At 41.6% G+C, this 21,162-nt stretch overlaps 2 protein-coding genes across 4 annotated transcripts in view; one reads left to right on the top strand and one right to left on the bottom strand.

The window, feature by feature from the left end:
- Positions 1 to 157: 157 nt before the first annotated feature.
- On the top strand, positions 158 to 11,710 carry fntb (farnesyltransferase, CAAX box, beta). Its single transcript, NM_001017258.2, has 12 exons — positions 158 to 298; positions 3,569 to 3,633; positions 3,988 to 4,060; positions 5,377 to 5,468; positions 5,740 to 5,886; positions 7,015 to 7,098; positions 7,847 to 7,933; positions 8,618 to 8,747; positions 9,173 to 9,305; positions 10,482 to 10,593; positions 10,675 to 10,789; positions 11,258 to 11,710. The coding sequence occupies exons 1-12, from the start codon at positions 200 to 202 to the stop codon at positions 11,363 to 11,365; spliced, it is 1,245 nt and encodes a 414-aa protein (NP_001017258.1). The 5' UTR covers positions 158 to 199; the 3' UTR covers positions 11,366 to 11,710.
- Positions 11,711 to 12,458: 748 nt separating this feature from the next.
- The window catches only part of eif2ak4 (eukaryotic translation initiation factor 2 alpha kinase 4), a 41,211-nt gene continuing 32,507 nt past the window's right edge, over positions 12,459 to 21,162 (bottom strand). For 2 of the 3 annotated variants that reach the window (XM_012968127.3, XM_012968128.3), the window contains 6 exons: positions 17,623 to 17,678; positions 17,276 to 17,373; positions 16,686 to 16,754; positions 15,994 to 16,038; positions 15,419 to 15,534; positions 13,149 to 13,628 (listed from right to left, as the gene is read on the bottom strand). In XM_012968127.3, coding sequence (XP_012823581.1) covers positions 13,571 to 13,628; positions 15,419 to 15,534; positions 15,994 to 16,038; positions 16,686 to 16,754; positions 17,276 to 17,373; positions 17,623 to 17,678 — 442 coding nt within the window. In that variant the 3' untranslated portion in view covers positions 13,149 to 13,570. 3 annotated transcript variants of the gene reach the window in all.

Raw genomic sequence — 21,162 nt, 5'->3', positions numbered from 1 at the left:
TGTAACACTAAACACGGCCAAACAAAGTACAGAGCGCCCCCACACGTTCCTATTCTACCTATAAGTTTCACTTGCATAAAGGACCAATGACAGGAGGGCGTGGCCGAGACGGAGCCTGACGTCTCGGCGCCATTTGGGCCTGCTGGGCTTCCGTACTTCTAAGCTTTAGCCGGGAGTGGGCGTGCGGCGCGTTTCAAACATGGCGGATCCCATGGAGTTGCTGAGATGTGTGCGTGATAGCCATATAGCCGAGCACTTACTGGAAGACTCTCTGCCTACTGTGACTTCTGCTGAGCAGGTTTGGGCCAGGGGTTATTTTGCCTTTAGCAATGTTTGCCGCTATTATTCGCTTCCCAAGTTTCGGCTAAACGCTAGTGGCTGCCTTCTGCCTACCGTACCAGGCGTTTCTTGCTATATAGTGCTGTGAGGAGAGGATTGTGGGGATTGTCAGTTTGACACTTAGTAAGGCTTGAAACTCTACAGCTTGCAGTTATGTCAGTCATGCTTGGAGGGGCAGTGCTGCTCACAGGGACCCTTTGTGCGTCGGTAGATGGTAATACAAATGACATATAGTATTTGTTGTATTGATATATATTGATATAAATGTATGTGTACCTTCAGCTGCTGTTATAGTGCAACTTCCCAGCGTCCCACAGGCAGATGAAGACAGGAAGGAAATGTTAATATAGAGCATGTGTCTTGTGGTTTAGAGTTGGCTCTCAATAAAGGGTTTATGTTATAGGCACCTTAATAACCAACCCCCCCCCCCCCCAAAAAAAATGATGTTCAGAGATATGGGTGTTAGTACCAGGCTTCAGGGGTATCTCTGCCCTTCCTAAAGGTGAACTGCACTGTAATCAGATTGTAAGCGTATACTCTATATAAATAAATACTCTATATAAATAAATACTCTATATAAATAAGGACTTCCTTGTTTTATTGTGCTAATTTACCATACCGCTCAATGAGGCCCAGAGCCAAAGGGGATACTATAAGATGTCATAGACAGTTACTTTTTGTAGAACTGCTGGGGGGCTGTTTGGGCCTCTGTGTACTTCAAATGATAGGGCCTATTTTTAATCTCAGTCCAAACCTGCACCCAATCAGATCTTTGCTTTAGTTTTTTTTACTGGTACTAGGCTGAACATTAATTGCTGATTGGTTAATAGAGACAACTACATTTTTGTGTTTTGTGCCTATATGAGTCCCTATATGTAATTGCAGTTGTTCTGGATATGAGTAGTCATTGCATGTAGGGTCACAGTGCACTCATATCCATTGACTTTCATTGTTATGGGAAAGAAAATTCTAACTCTGCAATTATACTTGGCCAGAGGCACCAGTGCTGCTCTGCACAAACTCACAGCTGATGTTATATGTCTCGCTCTTGTATAGGTTATTGGTGTTTTTGTAAGTTCTGTGTACACTCATTTATTGTATAGTGCTGCAAAATATGTTTATTAATACATGCTAATAATGTCAGCATTTGAAACAACTGCAGTCACATAAAAATCTCAGATGTACAGTATACACGGCCTCAAAAATAATATGAAGTCAGTTCCCTTTCTGTTCTGTAGTTAACAGGCTAAAGCTGCCCATACCCAGGCCAATAAAAGCTGCTGACTCCAAACCAAATCAGCTTTGCTAAATATTGATCAGGCAGGTTTAGAAAGACCACAATGTTGCATTAATTTCTTACCCAAGAGGTCCCCCTGTTCCCCCATTATGATTTAATTGTTGCAAATGGTCAGATGACCCCAGTAGTGACCAAATGGGGTTGGCAAATGAACAAATCTTGCCATGTATGCCTAGCATTAGGGCTTGGATGACAGATAGTAATTTGAATAGTGGACTCTGAATGGAAACACAAAAAACAAGAAAAGTCCTGACTTATAATGGAGAAGCATTCTGGTTGTCAGGGTTACAGACTCTAGCAACCATATATCAGTTTGGGTCAGGTTGGATAAAGGGAAGAATAGACAGACTTATGGCTATAAATATCACACCAGATGCTAAAAGTGAATTTTTTACTGGTCATACATCAAGTTATGATATCTTTTATTGGTTGTACTGGACCTTTAACATATTTCTTTGTTATAGAAGATGCAATGTGGAATAAATTGCCCTCCCTGTTGACCAGTGTCCCGGTGGTGAAGCATACAAATGGCATTTTGATAGTGTTCATAATAGTGTAGTTGTTGTGCTAGGGAGCTGGAGGAGGTGGTGATCCTGGCGGGCATTATGCTGGTTTGCAGATCTGAATGAAGGCATTGATATTGTTTCTGCTAACACTATTGCTACTGACTTGCTATGATTCTCTGCACATTTGTCTGCATATATAGTGATTGTATTTATTGTTAAAGTTGGTATCAGCAAAAATATTCTTGCCTTTACCTGTAGACTGACAATCTGTGTATTTAGGCAAATGCCAGAGGGGCTGCCATAAAATGCCATAGACTGTCACTATTTATTGGGCTGGTGGGAGGCTATTGGGGCTTCTGTGTACTTGAAACGCCAGGGACTATTTTGAATCTCAGGTCAGAACTTAAGTGCATGTGCTCTGCACCACGCTATGCTAGAAGGTACTTACTGTCCATAGCCAGTGCACTAGAATGCTTAGTAAAGTAGTTTGGCTTGGGGAACATTAACTTAAAGAGATACTGACACCAGAAATTAAACTTTTTTTACATCTATCATAACATTGTCTTTGCATGACCTTCATTTTTGCCATAAAAGTATTTACCCAATGCTTTTATATTACCTGTCTGATCCCCCAAGTTCCCCTATAAGGGGGCTGCCATATTTGTCCAGCAGGAGACCGTTAGCATTAGAAGCTATAACTGACAGGCTGAGAAGGGACAGTCAGGTTGGCAAAACAGTCAGGTTTAGGGACTTCAAGTAACAATTATTTATAAAAGCGAATCTCTCAGCGAAAATCAATCAACATGACCTATAGTCAACTTTTTATGTACATTTATATTTTGAGGAGTCATTTTTTAGTGTCAGTATCACTTTAAAAGGAAAACTATACCCTCAAAATGAATACTTAACCAACAGTTTATATTCTGTTAAGTGACCTATTAAGAATCTTGCCAAACTGAAATATATATATATATATATCAGTAAATATTGCACTTTTACACCCTTTTCCTTGATCCAGACCAGAAATAATGCAGCTCTAACTGTAACAGGAAGTAGTGTGGAAGCAAAAGACAGAACTCTGTCTATTGATTGGCTGATGGGGCCTAGCATGTATGTGTGCCCTTTTTTTTTTGTGTGAACTGTGAGTCCTATTTAGGATTACCCAGTAACACATACTGCACCTAGGCAAACTTTGTAGCTATTATGTTCTGTATTCAGGTAACCCTAGGGTTGCTGACTTAGTAGAACTTGAAGCCTTGTATTAGCAGTCTAAAACTAAAAAGATATCACAGAAATATTTAGAAGCACTCTGTTAGTATATATTCATTAATTATTTTTTTAGGTTTAGATCCCTTTTATTATCTGTGATAATATGTAAGTCACCATTTTTAGGCTTTTTTTCTTGTTTTCTTTCTCTTTCACCCAGAAAAAAGTGGAGAATAATGTTGGTGCTCTGTTCAACGCCTACAAGAAAAACCAAGAAAAGATCCAGTGAGTGTGTGTTTTCCCAGCACATCCCAAGACATTCAGTGTTTTATTTTTGGCTTCACCAAAGTATTAGTGCTATCTGCATGTGGTTGCTAGGCCTAAGAGTCAGGTTGTTTAAGAACTGCCTGGTTTGTGGCCTGTGTGACAGCAATGTACACTGCACTCTCCTATTAATAGAGTTTATGTAATGTGCAGGTGCACTGAGGTCACTACAGTAAAATAGGTTGATGCTGTAAACAGAAATTGACATGGCTTTTTATTTATTTTTTGTTAAAGTTGCAGTATGAAAAAAATGTTTCTCTTAAATACATATAGATGTATGAAAATGATGGCTATACCATCTGCTTGTTATTTTAGGCTTGTTCTGGAGAGAGAGCCACACACTCATTACTTAAGGAAGGGCCTACGGTACCTGTCTGACTCCTATGAGGTAACTTGGCAACAGAATTAAATGGGTTTGCTGCTAAAGCTTAAAGGGGCAGTGTACACCCAGTATGAGTTTAATAACTAGCTTGTGCTGGACGTAATTTTGCCTGTTTTCATCTTGAAAAATCTATGTTTGGCCCTTGCGAGGCAGATAATTAGATTACTAATGCACAAATAATCTCTGCATAATGGACTCCTGCTAAAAAAACACATCAAAGGGAGAGGGAGGGTCTACTGGAAATCTAATTATCTTAGTAGCTTCACTTTCCCTGTTGCCCTGTTTAGTGCAATAAATAGCAAAACCTATATATTTTTCATGATTAAAACAGGCAAGAAATATGTTTAGCACAAGCCCTATTTATTGATCTCAGGTGGAACAAGGAGGTATACTGCATACTGCCCCTTTAACATATGGAGTAACCAGAGTTATGGATCGATCAATTTTTTTTCCAGTCTTCCTGGAATACTCTATTATGCGCACAGTGGATTTGTTCTAAATATGGGATTTAATACCGTAAACCAGTCATTCTTTTAGGAAGTGTTCTATTTAACACTGGCTGCACTTTCCAGGAATTCAAAATATAACATCGACTTGGCTTATCAATTTGATTCAATCAAAATTCCAAGATTGAATAGTTAGCAGTGCTGCCCTTATACCTGTGAATAGAAACTTAAAATAGAGGGATAGAGAGAAAACAAAATCTAATCCTAGATAAAAAAAAAATAAATAAAAACTGGCAATATATAGCCTTCTTGATTTTTACATTCAAATTGTCCACAGCAGCACCCTGTCTTGGGATATGACAGGCCATCTTTTGAGTGTTAGTAACACAGCACATGCTCAGTGTGCTTTAGCAGCTGTTGGTCAAAGAGATTATATTCTATATACACAGTATATTGTGAGTGGGTGCCTAAGCTCAGTAACTGACAGCAGCACAGAACATGTGCAGGGAATCAGCAGAAAAGAAGATGGGGAGCTACTGGGGCATCTTTGGGGCACAGATCTTCCCTGCTAAAGGGCTGTGGGTGCCTTGGGCTGGTACAGAAGCCCCAAAACACAATGCACAACATTTCTAGCCTATTTATTTGTTATACTTTATAGTATTTTTTAAGTAACCTTTTACTGTTCCTGTAACTCCTTGTATAGCCCCCCCTTATTATGCATGTATATTATGCCAGCATCTCTGCCTGTGCGTGCAACTGGTGTCCTCCAGCACAATAAAATATGGGGTTTTAACCAAAGACTGTTGGAGGGATATTGGTGCTTAAAGCCAGTGCATGGAATATTTCTCTCATATCTGGATATTTTTTTTTTTTAAGTGTCTAGATTCCAGTCGCCCCTGGCTATGTTATTGGATTGTACATAGTATGGGGCTGCTAGATGAGCCGATTCCTGAGTCTTTGGCATCTGAGTAAGTATTCCCAACCCCCCAAAACTGCTGTTTCTATATAAACACTCAGTCTATGAATTTTTCATTTCTTCCGGTTTAATGCTTTTATAGCTATTGATATAAGAAATGGATTCTCCGGCTAGCAAAGGATCCATAACTGCCATTGTTCTCTGTTAACTTTATATAATTTAGAATTATTGGGTCACGTGGTCAGTCCTCTGGGAACTGCAGTTCTAAAGGTTTGATTGGTAGAAAAACCCGACAGTATTTTCTCTTTTTGTGCCTGCTGTAGTGTTTGTCAGTTCCTAACACTGTGTCAGGATCCCAATGGCGGATTCTGTGGAGGTCCTGGGCAGCAGCCACACCTTGCACCCACATTTGCAGCTGTTAATGCACTGTGCACTATTGGAACAGAAGAGGCCTTTGATGTTATTAACAGGTAAGTGAAGTGTTGCTTGTGTACAGGAAGCTGATTTTATCTTCTTGTTTTCTTTGCATAATAAGTGCTTATTATGTTGTCTGGAAAGAATAACAATACCATCTAAACTCTAAAGCATTAAAGCACCACAAACTGAAAATGCATAGGTGGTGCCATATTGTTAGTTACATAGGGAGCTTACATTGCTTGTAAATGAGAAGTCAGAGACTAAAACTATTTGGTGCCTGGATGAGGCCTAAGAAAAAAAACCCCTTACTGTAGCCATTAGTTTTACATGATGGCACCATTTACCTGAGACATGTGGATGAGGCCTAAGAAAACCCTTACTGTAGCCATTAGTCTCACATGATAGCACCATATACCTGAGACATGTGGATGAGGCCTAAGAAAACCCTTACTGTAGCCATTAGTCTCACATGATAGCACCATATACCTGAGACATGTGGATGAGGCCTAAGAAAACCCTTACTGTAGCCATTAGTCTCCCATGATGGCACCATTTACCTAAGACCTGTGGATGAGACCTAAGAAAACCCTAAAGCTGGCCATGTCGCACGAAACATCGCCAGATCCGCCACACACCATTCAGGGCTGAATCGGCAGGTAAGGAGGTAGAAACAATAGGATTTCTACCTCCTTCTGACGATTCAGCGCTGAAGGGAGTTTTTGGTCAGGCGCCTTCTATGGCGCCCGATCAAAATTTTCAAACTGGTCCGATTGGCGAGTCGGCCAATATCAGCAGCCTCCTGCGATATCGGTCGACTCGCCGACATACCATACACGCACCGAATATCGTACGAAACGAGGTTTTGTACGATATTATCGGTGCGTGTATGGCCACCTTTAGTCTCACATGATGGGCACCATTTACCTGAGACATGTGGATGAGGCCTAAGAAAACCCTTACTGTAGCCATTAGTCTCACATGATGGCACCATTTACCTTAGACCTGTGGATGAGACCTAAGAAAACCCTTAGTCTCACATTTACCAATGGCACAGAGCAAGGGATTGATCAGTGTGCATTGCCGGGCAACATGTTTTACTAGAACTATTTGTATCTGTTCATGAGAAGTTTACGTGGTACATGACTAGATATATGTTCTGTTTTTGGTTCTCTATTTGGCAGGGAAAAGCTGTTGGCGTTCTTATGGTCTCTGAAACAACCAGATGGCTCTTTCACTATGCACATCGGCGGTGAAGTCGATGTCAGGTCTGGTCCGTTTTTTCTTATTTGATGCAGATATTGGGGTTACTGTCTAGTATAAAAGGATGGGTGAAATAAGCTCAGGTTTCTCTGTTAGAGGGCCATTCTCTTGAGTGTGTATTACACCCCATTACACTGAACTGGCACTGTTAGGGAATGGGTACAAATGCTTTCAGCAAATGATGCTTTGGCGCACCAACAGACGTGCTGTCTGGCTAAAGGTGATTGAACCTTCCACTGACCACAAAAGCCAAAATAGTAGCTTCGAGCTACAGTTTTATTGTTATTGTTACTTTTTATTGTTACTCTTATTTTTCTATTTAGGTCCTCTCCTATTTATATGCCAGGCTCTTATTCAAACCACTGCCTGGTTGCTAAGGTATTTTGAAGCCTAGCGACCAGAAAAAAACTACAAATAATAAAATTAAGACCAATTGCAAATTGTCTTAGAATACTACTAAAAGTTAACTCAAAGTTGAACATCCACTTTAAGGAGAAAAGCAGCTTTCAAAAGGCCAGACTACTGACCAATCCAGACAGAAACCCCCTCTGCTGATTCCTCTCATCTTACTACCTTGGCTGAATCAAAAATGGTGTGAGCTGTATGTTTCAGTACATGATTTTATACATATGCCCCTGTATAATCTGACTGCACTAAATTCTGCATCTTTTTGCAGCCTCTTGCATGTCAGCTATTGGTGTTGGATATTTAATAGTACTGGAATACCAACAAAAAATGTCTGTCCTGTTATAGAAGTGCCTACTGTGCTGCTTCTGTCGCTTCACTCACCAACATCATGACCACCGAGCTGTTTGATGGAACTGCTGAATGGATTGCAAGGTATGTAAAGCTGCCTTATACACTTACAATGGAAGCTCTATTGTAAATCAAGTGATATTAAAAGTGAGCAAGGTGCCCAATGTCCATATAAAAATGTAATACAGCAAGTCATGTGCTTTTATACAGGTCATAAAACAGCAAAGTGACTTCTAATATCCATTTAACTTGCATGGCAGAGTTTTTGAACTGGATTGCTACTAGTGAGGATGCGTCCTCCAATGACATACTAGAATTTGTCCCAGCAAATCTTAGAATGTAGGACCTGGGGTTTTCCGGATAAAGGATCTTTGTGTAATTTGTATCACCTAACTTTTCTACTAAAAATCACTTAACTTAAAATAAACAAAACATGTTTGCATCCAGTATTGATTACTTGTATTTTATTTGGGTTTAAGTACAAGGTACTGTTTTATTATTACAGAGAAAAGGGAAATCCTTTTTAAATATTTGATTTATTTAATTAAAAAGGATTCTGTGGGAGATTGACTTCCTGTAATTTATTCCTTTTGGGATAACGGGTTTAGAGATAATGGCTCCAATACCTGTAGTGCCAGAATTATACACATTCCTTTCCCATGGCAGAAGGAAGGTGCTGACGGATCCAGTGTGTGACCTGACCAGCTTGTTTTACTATTTCCTTTCAAAGTCAGTGATTCTCTTTAATGTACCTGTTGTTTCCCATAGGTGTCAAAACTGGGAAGGTGGCATTGGTGGGGTCCCAGGAATGGAAGCGCATGGTGGATATACTTTTTGCGGAGTGGCTGCATTGGTTATTTTACAAAGGGTTCACCTGCTGGATCTGAGAAGCTTACTGGTAAGATTATGACCGTGTACCTTAATGATTACTGGCCCTGTAGTACGTATAGTGTACTGTTTAATCCCACCTGTAGAAATGAAATTGGGCGAATACTAGCAGGGCTGCAGCTCAGGATAATACGGGGAGGTACTACTGAGCAGCATGGGCATGAAAACAAACCTGTGATTGGCACAGCTAACAAATGTAATGGGCCTTTTATTGGCATTAGATGCTTCCTAGCACAGCAAGGTCATTCTCCTCCTGTTTCCTTTAACACATGAAAATCTATTTCCTATGTATAATAATAATAATAATAAAAAAAAAAATATATATATGTATATATATAATTGAAAGGCATTTAAGATATAGGCACAATAATAACAATTCTGTTTATGGACTATGGGGGCATTTGTTATTTAATGTAATATTTTGTTTCCTTCTAGCGATGGGTTACGTGCAGACAAATGAGGTTTGAAGGAGGATTCCAGGGTCGCTGTAATAAGCTGGTGGATGGGTGCTATTCATTTTGGCAAGGGGGATTGTTGCCTCTTCTTCACAGAACTCTCCATGCTGAAGGTAAGCTCTATTACTCATTAAGTTTAGCTTGGCTCCGGTTTCATTGCAGTTTTGCCAAACCTGTTGTGTAAAGCAAATAAACTTGCTCTGTAAAGCAGCCATTTTCTTTCATTCATTTGACATGAATGTGATTTATTTTTTTTATGTAATATGTGCCAGTGGTCAGATAGATGAGGGGAAGGAGCATAATTACACAAACACATATAAAATTCTTAAGTTCCAGGCTTTTAAAAAGGCTTACATTATGGTTTAGTAATTATGCCGGTTTTGTAGAATCTTCCTTAAAGGTGCAGTATACCCCTTCAGCATGAGTGCAATGTATAGGGCTTGTGTTAAGCATACTTTATTCCTATTTTAATCATGTAAAATGTATGCTTTTTGTTATTGCTTAAGCTAAACAGGACAAAGGGGAAACTGAACCTACTCCATGTTTGGGCCTCGTGAGGTAAATGATTAGATTACCAGTTGACAGATTATCCCCCTACATAATGGATTGCTTCCAACAGAGGGTAAAGGGGGGATTGTATATTGGTAAACTAAATATCTACCTCACAAGCCCCAAACATGGTATTAGGCAATACCTGTGGACAGAATGTCTTCCATATAGCTGTGTCCACACATTGCTAACTGGACTAATAATATAATTGACATTCTATGTCACCCATTTTAATCGTTCTACCATTCTGTCCCACATAGTTTTCTCATAACTTTATCATTCTAGGAAGTTCATTTACATTTTCTAAATATTTATCCATGTGAGGCTGCTTAGAAGCAAGCATTGGGAGCAGCTGTATGTGACATCAAGATAGTAGCCTTATGTACAGATCGTGTTCAGCCTATTGGTATATAGATTAATTATTTTTCTTTTATGTCACTTTGGGGATACAATGGGGAACAGTTTCCAATACTATGATATTGTTGGGTTATTGTCTGCTTCTAAGACTTCCATAGGAAACCAAAAGCAGAGCTTATGTATCCCAGGGAAGGTCTGTTCTGCTGGGAACAAGAACACTAAGTACGTCATGGGCATTCAGGTGCCAAGCCTCAGCAGAGTAGCTGTCCAAAGCTGCTTATTTAATGGTCTTCCATTCATTTCTTCCATTGCAGATGGGTTAATTTTCATTATTTATCCAGCTGAGTGTCCGCATAAGCTAATAACCTGTGTTTCCTCATTAGGTGACTCTGCAATCAACCTGGCCAACTGGATGTTTGATCAGCAAGCACTGCAAGAATATATATTACTGTGCTGTCAGTGCCCCAATGGTGGCCTGCTAGATAAACCTGGCAAGTAAGTTCTACTTGGTATTAACAAAATGTACTCTAGCCGCCTGTATCTGTTCACTTATTGCTTGTGTGTGTTTTCTTTTAGATCTAGAGACTTTTACCATACTTGCTATTGCCTCAGTGGGTTATCCATAGCACAGCATTTTGGCAGTGGGGACATCTTACACGAACTCATAGTAGGAGTACCAGAAAACCGCCTGGTAAGAGCACACCTTAGCACCATTTTCTATCTTATTAATCGGCCTCCGTACCAGCAGCACTCATTGACACATACAGATAGTTTGGGCCTCTCAGTCCTGTTGCATATTGCTGTAGGGTTTGGCTGAAAGCAGTCGATCATTTATCAAGATGGTGCAGCATCATGACAATATTAAATTAACCCTTAAGGCTGTTTTCATGTTTACCTCTGAGCGGTATTTAATACATGTTGCTGGTATGGCTAGTACTTTGGATCAGGCAGACATTCTTCAGGATTTTCCAAATCTTATGAATGTATCAGTTTGAACAAATATGTCAGCTTCTTAAGGAAATCTGCCACATTTTATGGTAGTTACTTGGGCAAGGCTGGTGAGAACCTATTTTAAAGTTTTGTGGAAAATCTTGTGCGTTCCTATAGTTTTGCTCCATTAGCTTGACCTGTTCCTTCCCCCATTTCATTGTTCCAACAGCAGCCGACCCATCCTGTGTACAACATCAGTCCTGATAAAGTGGCTCGGGCAGTCGTGCACTTCATGAAGAAGGAAGTTCCAGAGACGCCAAACTCCAGTAAAAACTAGAGGAATATTGGTATAGCCAACAGAAAATTAAACCCACTAGCGTCTTTATTACCATTCAGCCAACATCGCAAGGGCCATACATCCTATGCAATAAGGCAGCTACTGTAAGCAGCTAGAAGGTTCTATAGTGTCTTATCGCATGCCCTTTTAATAGCAGAAAGGTCAGCAAGTAATGAGGGGTTTTCTACTAGTAATCTAATAAATGCTTCACTGTGTGTTCAAGTATTTGTAATACCAAAACATGGAAGGATGCAACTCCCAAGCCTCTGTTCAGAACCAGCAGGGACTAAGGGCAATTTACATACATTTAATACTGAAATGACATTTGCTTATAAAACAAATGCTGACTGTGGGTTTAGATACTTTTCTCTGTCTTCATACTAATGTACTGAACTCTTATTTGTTAGGCTTTAAACTCAGCTTTTCATGCACTCAGAGGAACGGCAGAAATGTCTTCTAGTTCTATTTAATGGAGAAGCGATTCTATTTAGCACTTATATAGCCAATAGATGTTCCAGAATCCCATTAAAGGGGTCCCCAGGTTTAATGTATACAAAAAAAGCAGGTGTTGTAGAACTACATCTCCTATAGAGACTGTGCTAGCTTACAGTGTAGTGATGGGAGCTGTAGTTCTGCAGCAGGATGGTATTTGTTGCTTCCCTGCTTTAATTCATATCTGCAAGATATGGAATGATATGCTTGGTAGTGAAGGCCAGTGGTAGTGCCATTCCCACTGGCTAAAAATGTAGGCTGCTGTCAGCTCACGGTGCCAAACAAGCACTACAGTTGATGTTATTTTCATCTGAGATCCTAAAGCTTGGCCCATACACGCACTGATATTATCATACAAAACTAGGTTTTGTTAGATATTTGGTGCGTGTACGGTGGATTGACGAGGAGACAAATATCGCAAAAGCCTTGGATATCAGTTGTCTCGTTGATCGGGCGGGACAAAAAATTTTGAACAAAGGCAAGTGTTTGGGGCTGAATTGTCGGATAGGGGAACAATTTGTATTGTCTCTACCTCCATATCTGACGATTCCGCCCTGAATGTTAGTGGAGGGTATGAGAGATCTTTCCCACAACCAATGGTCACTGTAAAGATTGTAATTGCAATGTGTTTAGCCAACTTAATGGAGTCCTTTGGCAGTCAGGTAGCTGTAGCCCACTAAAGGCAGTGACCAAACTGAATCATAGGTCGTAGCACTGTCATATTCTGTATGGGGCCATCTTGCTCCATCAGAGGCATTGTAAAGGGGAAAATGTACTTGCTGGTATTATAGCAGTAAAAAAATTGTCATAAATATTCAAAGCACTTATTTTTTTATATAATGTGTCTGTATGCTAAACTGAAATATATTTTGTAGACTGATATGAAAATACCCCTTTGCAAAGGTAAGATTTTGGGCACAATGCTATCGTCAGGGAATTTACTGACGGCCTTCATTGTATGGGGTATTTGAATTTATTGTACTGCAGCTTCTCCATTGATTAATTTCTGTCAGTCCAACATTCCCCAATAAGCAGGCAGCAGCTTGGATATTAGAATGGAATAGGAGATGGCTAGCATCTACAGGAAGATACAGTAAAAAGAGCCATATTGTACTGAATGTTTTGTTTTTGGTTGGGGGGTGGTGGTGGTACAGGCCAAACCATAACACTCTTTTCAAAGTAAAATTGCCCTTAAAGTATTAAGATCATCACTTCTGCAAACGCTCTTCAGTGTTTCCAGAACAATCACAATACTAGATCCAGTAAGAGTTATGGATAGAGAGGCCTCTGGTTCTTGTCAGCTTTTATTTTACACCCAGCAAGTGGCATGAATACACTTTACCAGACTGACATTTTTCTGCCAAAAATAGAAGTGTATATTTATATTTGCTAATAAAAGTTTTCCTAACAGGAATGTACAGAACGGAAAAATGACAAAACTGCCCAGTATCTTCTGTTTTGCTCTGAGTATTGTACAACTTCCTCGGGGGAGGGCTCGGACTTAGCAAAGCACAGCCGTTGGCTCTTTGTTGCCAAACATTAACCCATTACATAAAGTCTCTTTCTTCACTTGAAGAGTTGATTAAAGTAAGAAAAAAAAATAAATCCACTGAACTTGAAATATATACAAAATATTTAAAAAAAAAAAAAAAAATACAGCAACAAAAGGTAAAGCATCAGTCTGTTTGTGCTCCTGTCCATAACAATCTCTGACTAAAAAAGGATCTTGTAATAATCATCTTTATAACTGTATAGTACCAGCACAGGAACCCTGCAGGGAGACAAACAAGAGATTTTATACAAACTGTTTTGTTTTTTTTTTTATATATAGAAGGAAAATACGAAAGGAGATACTTTTGTTTGTGAAAGAAAACTATACCAGTTTAGCCAACAGAGCCCCACCCACAATGGCCCTATATCCCAGTACCTGCCTGCTTAAGGCAGAGTTGCACAGCAAGTGAGATTACCCGAAGACAGCGCATACCTGTTTTGAGGTAACTGGTGTGCATAAACTGCTATACAAGTTGGTAAGATAAAATGGTGCGCCAGATGCAATATAATCAATCTGCACTCAAGGGCTACAAACCACAATTGTTCAAGAGATAAATCAGTGTGTGTGTGAGAGAGAGCCATATTAATATCTGCTGTCTTTAAATATGGCTGCCCTTATCCAGGAAAGAAGGAATTAAGAATGATATCCTTTAGTGCTAAAAGTTCCCATATGCTTTGCTTGAAGCCAGTCCCATGCAATGCAAAATATGTCTATATGTAGCACAGTCTAACAATGGTTCAGTCCTATCCTGACCAAGGGGGCGGGGGCTGTGACCCCTCTTATGGCCCACTGGAAGGTTGCTAGCACAGTAGCGACACTACTAGGAGATGAACGGCAGGGCGGGCAGTACAAGTTTGGCACTGGGTCTTACATAGCAGTAGTCATTGTTACTTATCCTACGCTCCAAAATATATAATTACTAAATATTGGCACAGCCACAATGAGGCATTTAGGTTTTTGGCTCCCAACTTTTTTTTTTTTTTTTTTTATAATCCCAGTGTGTGACAGTAGCCTAAGAGCATTGTGTTCATAGAATATTAAGCCTAACTCCATCTGTATAAATCTTCAGTGCCCATTGCAGCCCTTCAATTTCAGCGTAGTGTTGTGCCTATCATTTACTGCACAATACTGCCATAAAGCCATACCTCATGCTGCCCAGAGCCTTAGAATGTAAGCTCTAATGGGTAAGGTTCTCTGATTTCATGTCTCTGTTTATGTTTGTAGTTGGTCTGTTGTACCAGTTTATATGCTCCCCTCCCTCTATCCATTGGGATTATGTTAGGCCTTTATAAATAAACTGTAATATTCATGAACTCCAGTTTGCCCCATTATCATCTGCTCTGATTTGTTCAATTGTTATTTGTCATTATTTAACGTCTGGGCCTCAAATTAAGTTGACTTTATAGCTGCATCTGTGCCATGAAACGGGCACTTCTGAATGCAAAGGTATTTTGATATGTTATAGAATGGCTTGTTCTTAGCTTCTTTTCAGATGGTCTTCATTATTTGACCCCAGCAGCCAAAACAAGTTGAGAACAAGTTGATGTTATTATTTTTTATGACTTCTCTTTCTACCCTAACCCTCTCCTATTCATCCCCCTGTCTTTTCTGTTTAGTTCAAACCAATGCCAAAGCTAATTTGTTCAAAAATCGTAAAATTAAAAAATGAAGACTGATTGCAAATTGCCTCAGTATATCTGTATCTACATCATTCTAAAGGTAATTAAAACATTAACTACCCCTTTAAGTACATATACAGAGCTCACTTATCATTATCTACAATCCCTCAAGCAATGGTTATTCTCTCAGTACTGGCATGAGAAAGAGCTTGCATGTTCTGTGTGTGTCTGTGTGGATTTCCATCAGTTTCCTACCACACTCCACAAACATACAGGCAGGTTTGTGTGTACCCACTTCTTTTTCCCTTACAGAATTAATGGAATAAACCAGCCGATGAATAGAAATAGCTGTATGATCCCTAATCACAGTCTCTATAGAACACTCCTTACCGCTTTTCGATTTTAATGGTGTATATTTCATCAAACACTGATTTCAGGTATCTCTGTTTTGGCAGCCGAGACATTAGCATTTTCACTGATGCATTGAAGACTTGTTCATCTGCGCACTGTTGAAGAGAATAAAGAAATGTCAGTTGTGTTAGGTGCCCAGGGTGTAGGATACCATAATGGGGGCTCATTTTAATCCAATTTTTGTGCATTCCCCCTACCACGGATATGCTGAGACACAATACTGTACTTTATTATGCTTATCAGGCTGTTTCATTTCCACACACAACAGTGCTCAGAAGAGCAATTTTACAAAAAGGTTCTTTGGGTATATGTTCACTTTAACTTGTGTGCACTAATATAGTGTGGGGTATATATATTCCCCCTCAGCCCGCCCATGGCCAGTAGTGAGATAGCAAAATCCCCTAAGTGGCACATACAGTTCAGCAATGATAATGAAAGCTGCCAATGCATAAATATAATGGGCTTCTACTGAGTGCACCCCATGCTAAATCAAGGAACAGACCAAAACACTGGAGAGGTCTCTGCAACTGATCCTGTGTACAGTGTGTGCTTACCTCTAAAGCTAACAAGTTCTGTATTGTTTCTTTTGGCAGATCAACCTAAAATAAACAGACAGGCATGTTTAAAATGTTTTTTTTTTTTTTTTTTTAATAAACTTTGATCAAAGGATAAGTAAACCTTTAAAATACATGATTGTAAAACTGAGGAAAATGCTATTATAAGCACTTTTTCAATTAACTTTTTTTTAAATTCCAAGATATTAAGGGATATACTACTGTCGATGACAGAATTGTCACAACGGCGCCATCTGTTGGTCTATTTCTGACAATCATGTAGTTGAGGAAGTTATCAGAAGATCATCTCCTGACAATGCCTCAACTACATCATGGTCAGAAACTGACCAGCAGGTGGTGCCGCTGTGAGAAAATTCATTCATCTTGACAGTACTTTAACCCTTAATACCTTGGAATAAAAAAAGTGCTGAGAATAGCACTCTCAGCAATTTTACAATCACTTATTTTAAAGGTTTACTTTTCCTTTAAAGCAATATATCTAGTAACTTGTATTTTTTTTTGTTTTGCTTTGATGTCCCAGGAAAAGTCTGCATGGGCAAAGACACAGTGAGACATAATAGAATGAGGCAGTACTGGGAATCCATATTATTCTGTTAAAGTCACATACACAGTTCTGCTTCTCTCTGTACCTGTTCTGATGGTTATGGAATATGTAAAAGACAAAAACTTACTGCTAAAATTTCAATTTCACCATTTCTCTGCTGGAAGTTTGTAATGAGTGTCTGAAGCTTTGTTAGCACCTGCAAAAGGAAAAACACAGATTGTTTCTATTTGTTCTCCAGCGTTTGCCACAGTAATGTGACTGCTCTGAAGGAAACACCATTGTCCTTCACACATACTGGATCATATGGATTCATTTAAATTACTCCAACACTTTAAAAGCAGAACTTGAGTCTGTTTATTGCCTTATACCCCCCCAATTTATAGGAAGACTTTTTTTTAAGGACAGAGAGCCGCACACACAAGGACTTAGCAATTAGTGAAAAAGTTTTAATGAAAAATATGCAGCAGTGAGCACCCCCAACTATCTCTCAATGCACATAGGGCCCCAGGCCCCCCATAAACCAACAGACTTGCTATGCTTATTTCTATGTCCCTCGTCACTATTAATATTTATCACAAGTTTTTTCAACCAGGAATGAGTATGGTATTCTGGGGCGAGAATTAGCTTATAGCAGGTAAGTACAGGAAAAAATCAGGCACAAAGTGATTTTAAAAGTGGCTTTATATAAAAACAATGTGTTTCAGGTTGAGATATTACCTGGGTTTCAAATCTCCGCCTGGCACTGGCAGATAGCTTTTCTGGTGCTATAACACTGACACTTGGCACAATTATTGCGCTGTGTGGCTCAAACTGACCTGCAATACAAAGTACAGCACAATATTTATGACATTTTTTAAACGCAAATGTACACAATGAGCTGTTTACAAAGTGCTGTTAGCAAGTATTTTCCAAAACACCGCAGGGGAATATATGGAAAAAGATCCGACTCATTGCTTGCTGCAATATTACCATCTTCCTGGGCACCCAACAATGAGTGCTGATTCCCTAACTTCATCTGCCTTCTGTGAGCAGAAACATGGTATATTTCCAAACATTTGACTTACTCTGGGAATTAAACGAGCCCTTCACATTTTGCACTGAGAGACTGTCCGACGTTTCTCTAAAGAAAATGCAAGAAAAAACATGGAGTTATAAAACCTGGTGGGATACTGTATACCATCATACCCCGACCATAATAATAAAGCCGATTATCCCAAAAGTGTCAAATGCAATAAAAAAAAGAAGGAACACTTGTTTTATAACAGCCTGTTCTGTATTCTTTTGACACAAACCATGTAAGGGGAAACACCAGCATATGGCAGTAACACCAAAAAGGAGATTTTGTGATACTCACCGTTAAATCCTTTTCTCTCAGGGCGTCTGTGGGACACAGGGACCATGGGGTATAGTAGGTACCAGCAGGAGGGGGGGGAAGCCCTGTGTCCCACAGACGCCCTGAGAGAAAAGGATTTAACGGTGAGTATCACAAAATCTCCTTTTCTCTAACAGTCGTCTGTGGGACACAGGGACCATGGGGACATACCAAAGCTGTCCCTTGATTTCAGGGTGGGAGAAGCGGATTGGTAGGTCAATAGGAGGACTAATTAATTGCCGCCTGTAGCACTTTTCTACCAAAGTGCGCGTCAGATGCTGCGAAGACCTCGAATTGGTAGAATTTGGTGAAAGAGTGAATGGAGGACCACGTGGCTGCCCTGCAAACTTGGTCGGCTGAAGCTCCGTTTCTGAAGGCCCAGGAGGATCCTATGCCTCGGGTAGAATGGGCTGTGATGCGAAGGGGAGGAGATTTTCCGCGTATGGCCTCCCGGATCCAGCGAGATATGGTGGTCTTGGACACCTGGTGTCCTTTCCGTTGGCCGGAATGGAGAATGAATAGAGTGGTTGTGGCTCGTATTTCTCGGGTGCGATGTAGGTAGAATTTGAGTGCCCTCACTGGGTCGAGTGAGTGTAGTTCCACCTCCTTGGGAGATTGCGGAGGACAGAATGATGGAATGGTTATGTCTTGGTTGATGTGGAAGGCCGAGACTACCTTGGAAACAAAGGATGGCAGGGTCCATAGTACTGCTCGGTCCTCGTGGAATATCAGGTATGGAGGTTGACTGGACAGTGCGCTGATTTCTGACACCCTGCGGGCTGATGCGATGGCCAGAAGGAATACCGTCTTCCAGTTTAGCCAGGCCAAGGGGATGGTGGCTAGTGGCTCAAATGGAGGTGTTTGTAGTGCAGATAGGACCAGGTTGAGGTCCCACGGTGGCAGAGGTTCCCGGAAGGGGGGGCAAATGTGTGATACCCCTTGAATGAATGTGGTCACGTCGGGCAGTATGGCTAGCCGCTGCTGGAATAGTACGGATAGTGCGGAGATCTGAGATTTGAGGGAGCTTAGCAACAAACCCTTGTCCAGACCTAGTTGTAGGAAGGACAGGAGGCGTGGGACCGATAGGTCCTGAAAGGTGTGACCAGCCTGATTGCACCAGTCTCTGTAGGTTTTCCATACTCGGTGGTAGGTCTTGGAGGAGACGGGTTTTCTAGCTGCCATCATGGTACGGATGACTTCCTGGGAGAATCCCTTTCGTCTGAGGACTATCGACTCAATCTCCACGCCGTCAAATTCAGGAAGGCTGGATTGGGATGAAGGATTGGTCCCTGAGAGAGAAGGCCACCAGGAACTCGTTTGGATTCATGGCTGAGATGACTGAACGGAGAGACTCCATCTTGAAGCGAGAAAAACGAATGAAGGCGTTGAGGTGCTTCAAGTCTAGGACGGGTCGAAAGGATCCATCCTTCTTGGGAACGATAAAGAGGTTGGAGTAGAAACCTCGATATTTTTCTCCCGAAGGGACCGGGACAATCACTCTTTCGTCCAGCAGGTCCTGGATGATGGAGAGGAAGGCGTTCTGTTTGTTTGAGTCTGGAGGGAGTCTTGACATGGAAAAACGGTTTGGTGGTCTGGACACGAACTCGAGCCGATACCCTGAGGAGATTATGTTGTGTACCCGGGTCGGCGGTGAGGCGAAGCCACTCGTCTCGGAATAGGCGAAGTCTGCCTCCTACCGGGGTGGAGATTTCTTGTGGAAGGTAGTCATGCCGTGGCGGACTTGTCGGAAGTCTTGCCTTGGGGCTTCTTATTTTGCCAGGAGAATTTGGGACGGCCCTGGAATCTAGGTTTGTTGGAGGACTGGGAATGGTAGTCCCTGGACGATGAGGATGATGATGTCCTGGACGGTCTTCCACGAAAGAAACGTCCTCGGCGAAAGGAGGTACGGTTCCTTGGTTGCGAAAGTAGAGTGCTCTTTCCTCCGGTGGCCTGGCTAATGATTTTGTCCAGTTCTGGACCGAACAGGAGTTTGCCCTTGAAGGGGATGGAGGTTAGTGATTTTTTGGATGAGAGGTCGGCCGACAACAGTTTGAGCCATAGAGAACGACGCGCCGCTACCGAGAGAGCTGAGGTTCGGCTAATGGCTTGAGCTGCGTCGAGGGATGCTTTGCACAGGTATTCATTGGCGTCTTTGATTTGAGATGCCAGGGTCGCCAGTTCCTGTCTAGGGGTGCCAGAGTTGATTCCCTCCATAAGGGAGTCGGACCAAGATTGGTTGGCCTGAGAAACCCATGCCGATGCCAAAACAGGTCTCAGACTTTCTCCGGCCGCTGTGAACGCGGCTCTGAGGAAACCTTCCGTCTTTTTGTCCATGGAATCCTTGAATGAGGAAGCGTCAGGGACCGGAAGGGCAGTGTTCTTGGAAAGGCGCGAGACGGGTGCATCGACTGAAGGTGGCGTGGACCACTTGTGAAGGGTTTCCTGAGGGAATGGGTAGGAGCGCTGAAATCTCCTATTGGCTTGAAAGCGCTTTTCTGGGTGGTCCCATTCCGACTGAATGACGTTGTCTAGCTGTTCGTGAGTAGGAAACATGGATAGTAGCTTTTTCTGGCTTTTGAAAAGTGGTTGTGCTGAGCTCTGAGACTCTGGGGTCTTGAGATCGAGGCAGGAGATTACTGCCGCAATGAGAGAGTCCACGGCTTCTGATGGAGATCTGGCCGGTTCTTCGGTGTCGGCAAGGTCATCGTCATCGGATATTTCGCCCTCACTTAGTGACTGTCCGTCCCATTCAGCTGATGGTTGAGGTGATTCGGAGTCGCTGTAGTCCTCTGCGTGCATGGGGACATGACGTTTGAGGGATTTGGGACGAAGGTCTGAGTCTTCCCGATCCAGCTTGTCCAGGAGTTTGTCCAGACATGCGGCCAGTTTGGGAATGCCCGTGGATAGAGAGACTGCCCAGGACGGAGGATCCTGGCTAGGAGCCATGGCCGGTGTCTGGGCAGTGTGTGTTTCTGCACGAGTAGGTTCATCCCCGGGTTCTGCAGCTTGGACCGGTGGAGTAGGGTCCTGGGAAGCAGTTTCAGTAGTGGTTTTGGTGCAGGAGGAGCATAGTGGTTCCTTTCTGCCTGAAGGTAGGCATTTACAGCACCTGGCGCAGGCGAGAAATTTTACCTTGGAGGAGCTGGAAGCCCCCCTGGGAAAGGGGCCCCCTGAATTGCCCTCTGCCATACTAGTGAAAGGAGTTAGTGCAGGAAGAAATATTAATGCAGGA

This window comes from Xenopus tropicalis, chromosome 8, assembly GCF_000004195.4.
Source record: "Xenopus tropicalis strain Nigerian chromosome 8, UCB_Xtro_10.0, whole genome shotgun sequence".
NCBI classification, from domain to species: domain Eukaryota; kingdom Metazoa; phylum Chordata; class Amphibia; order Anura; family Pipidae; genus Xenopus; species Xenopus tropicalis.
This window is presented reverse-complemented; position numbering and strand designations above follow the sequence as displayed.

Excerpts from the sequence above, each read along its gene's own strand:
- fntb (NM_001017258.2), top strand. The coding sequence starts at position 200 with ATGGCGGATCCCATGGAGTTGCTGAGATGTGTGCGTGATAGCCATATA. Across the intron at positions 4,061-5,376 it reads ACCTGTCTGACTCCTATGAG|TGTCTAGATTCCAGTCGCCC; the intron begins GTAACTTGGCAA and ends TTTTTTTTTAAG. Across the intron at positions 8,748-9,172 it reads TGGATCTGAGAAGCTTACTG|CGATGGGTTACGTGCAGACA; the intron begins GTAAGATTATGA and ends GTTTCCTTCTAG.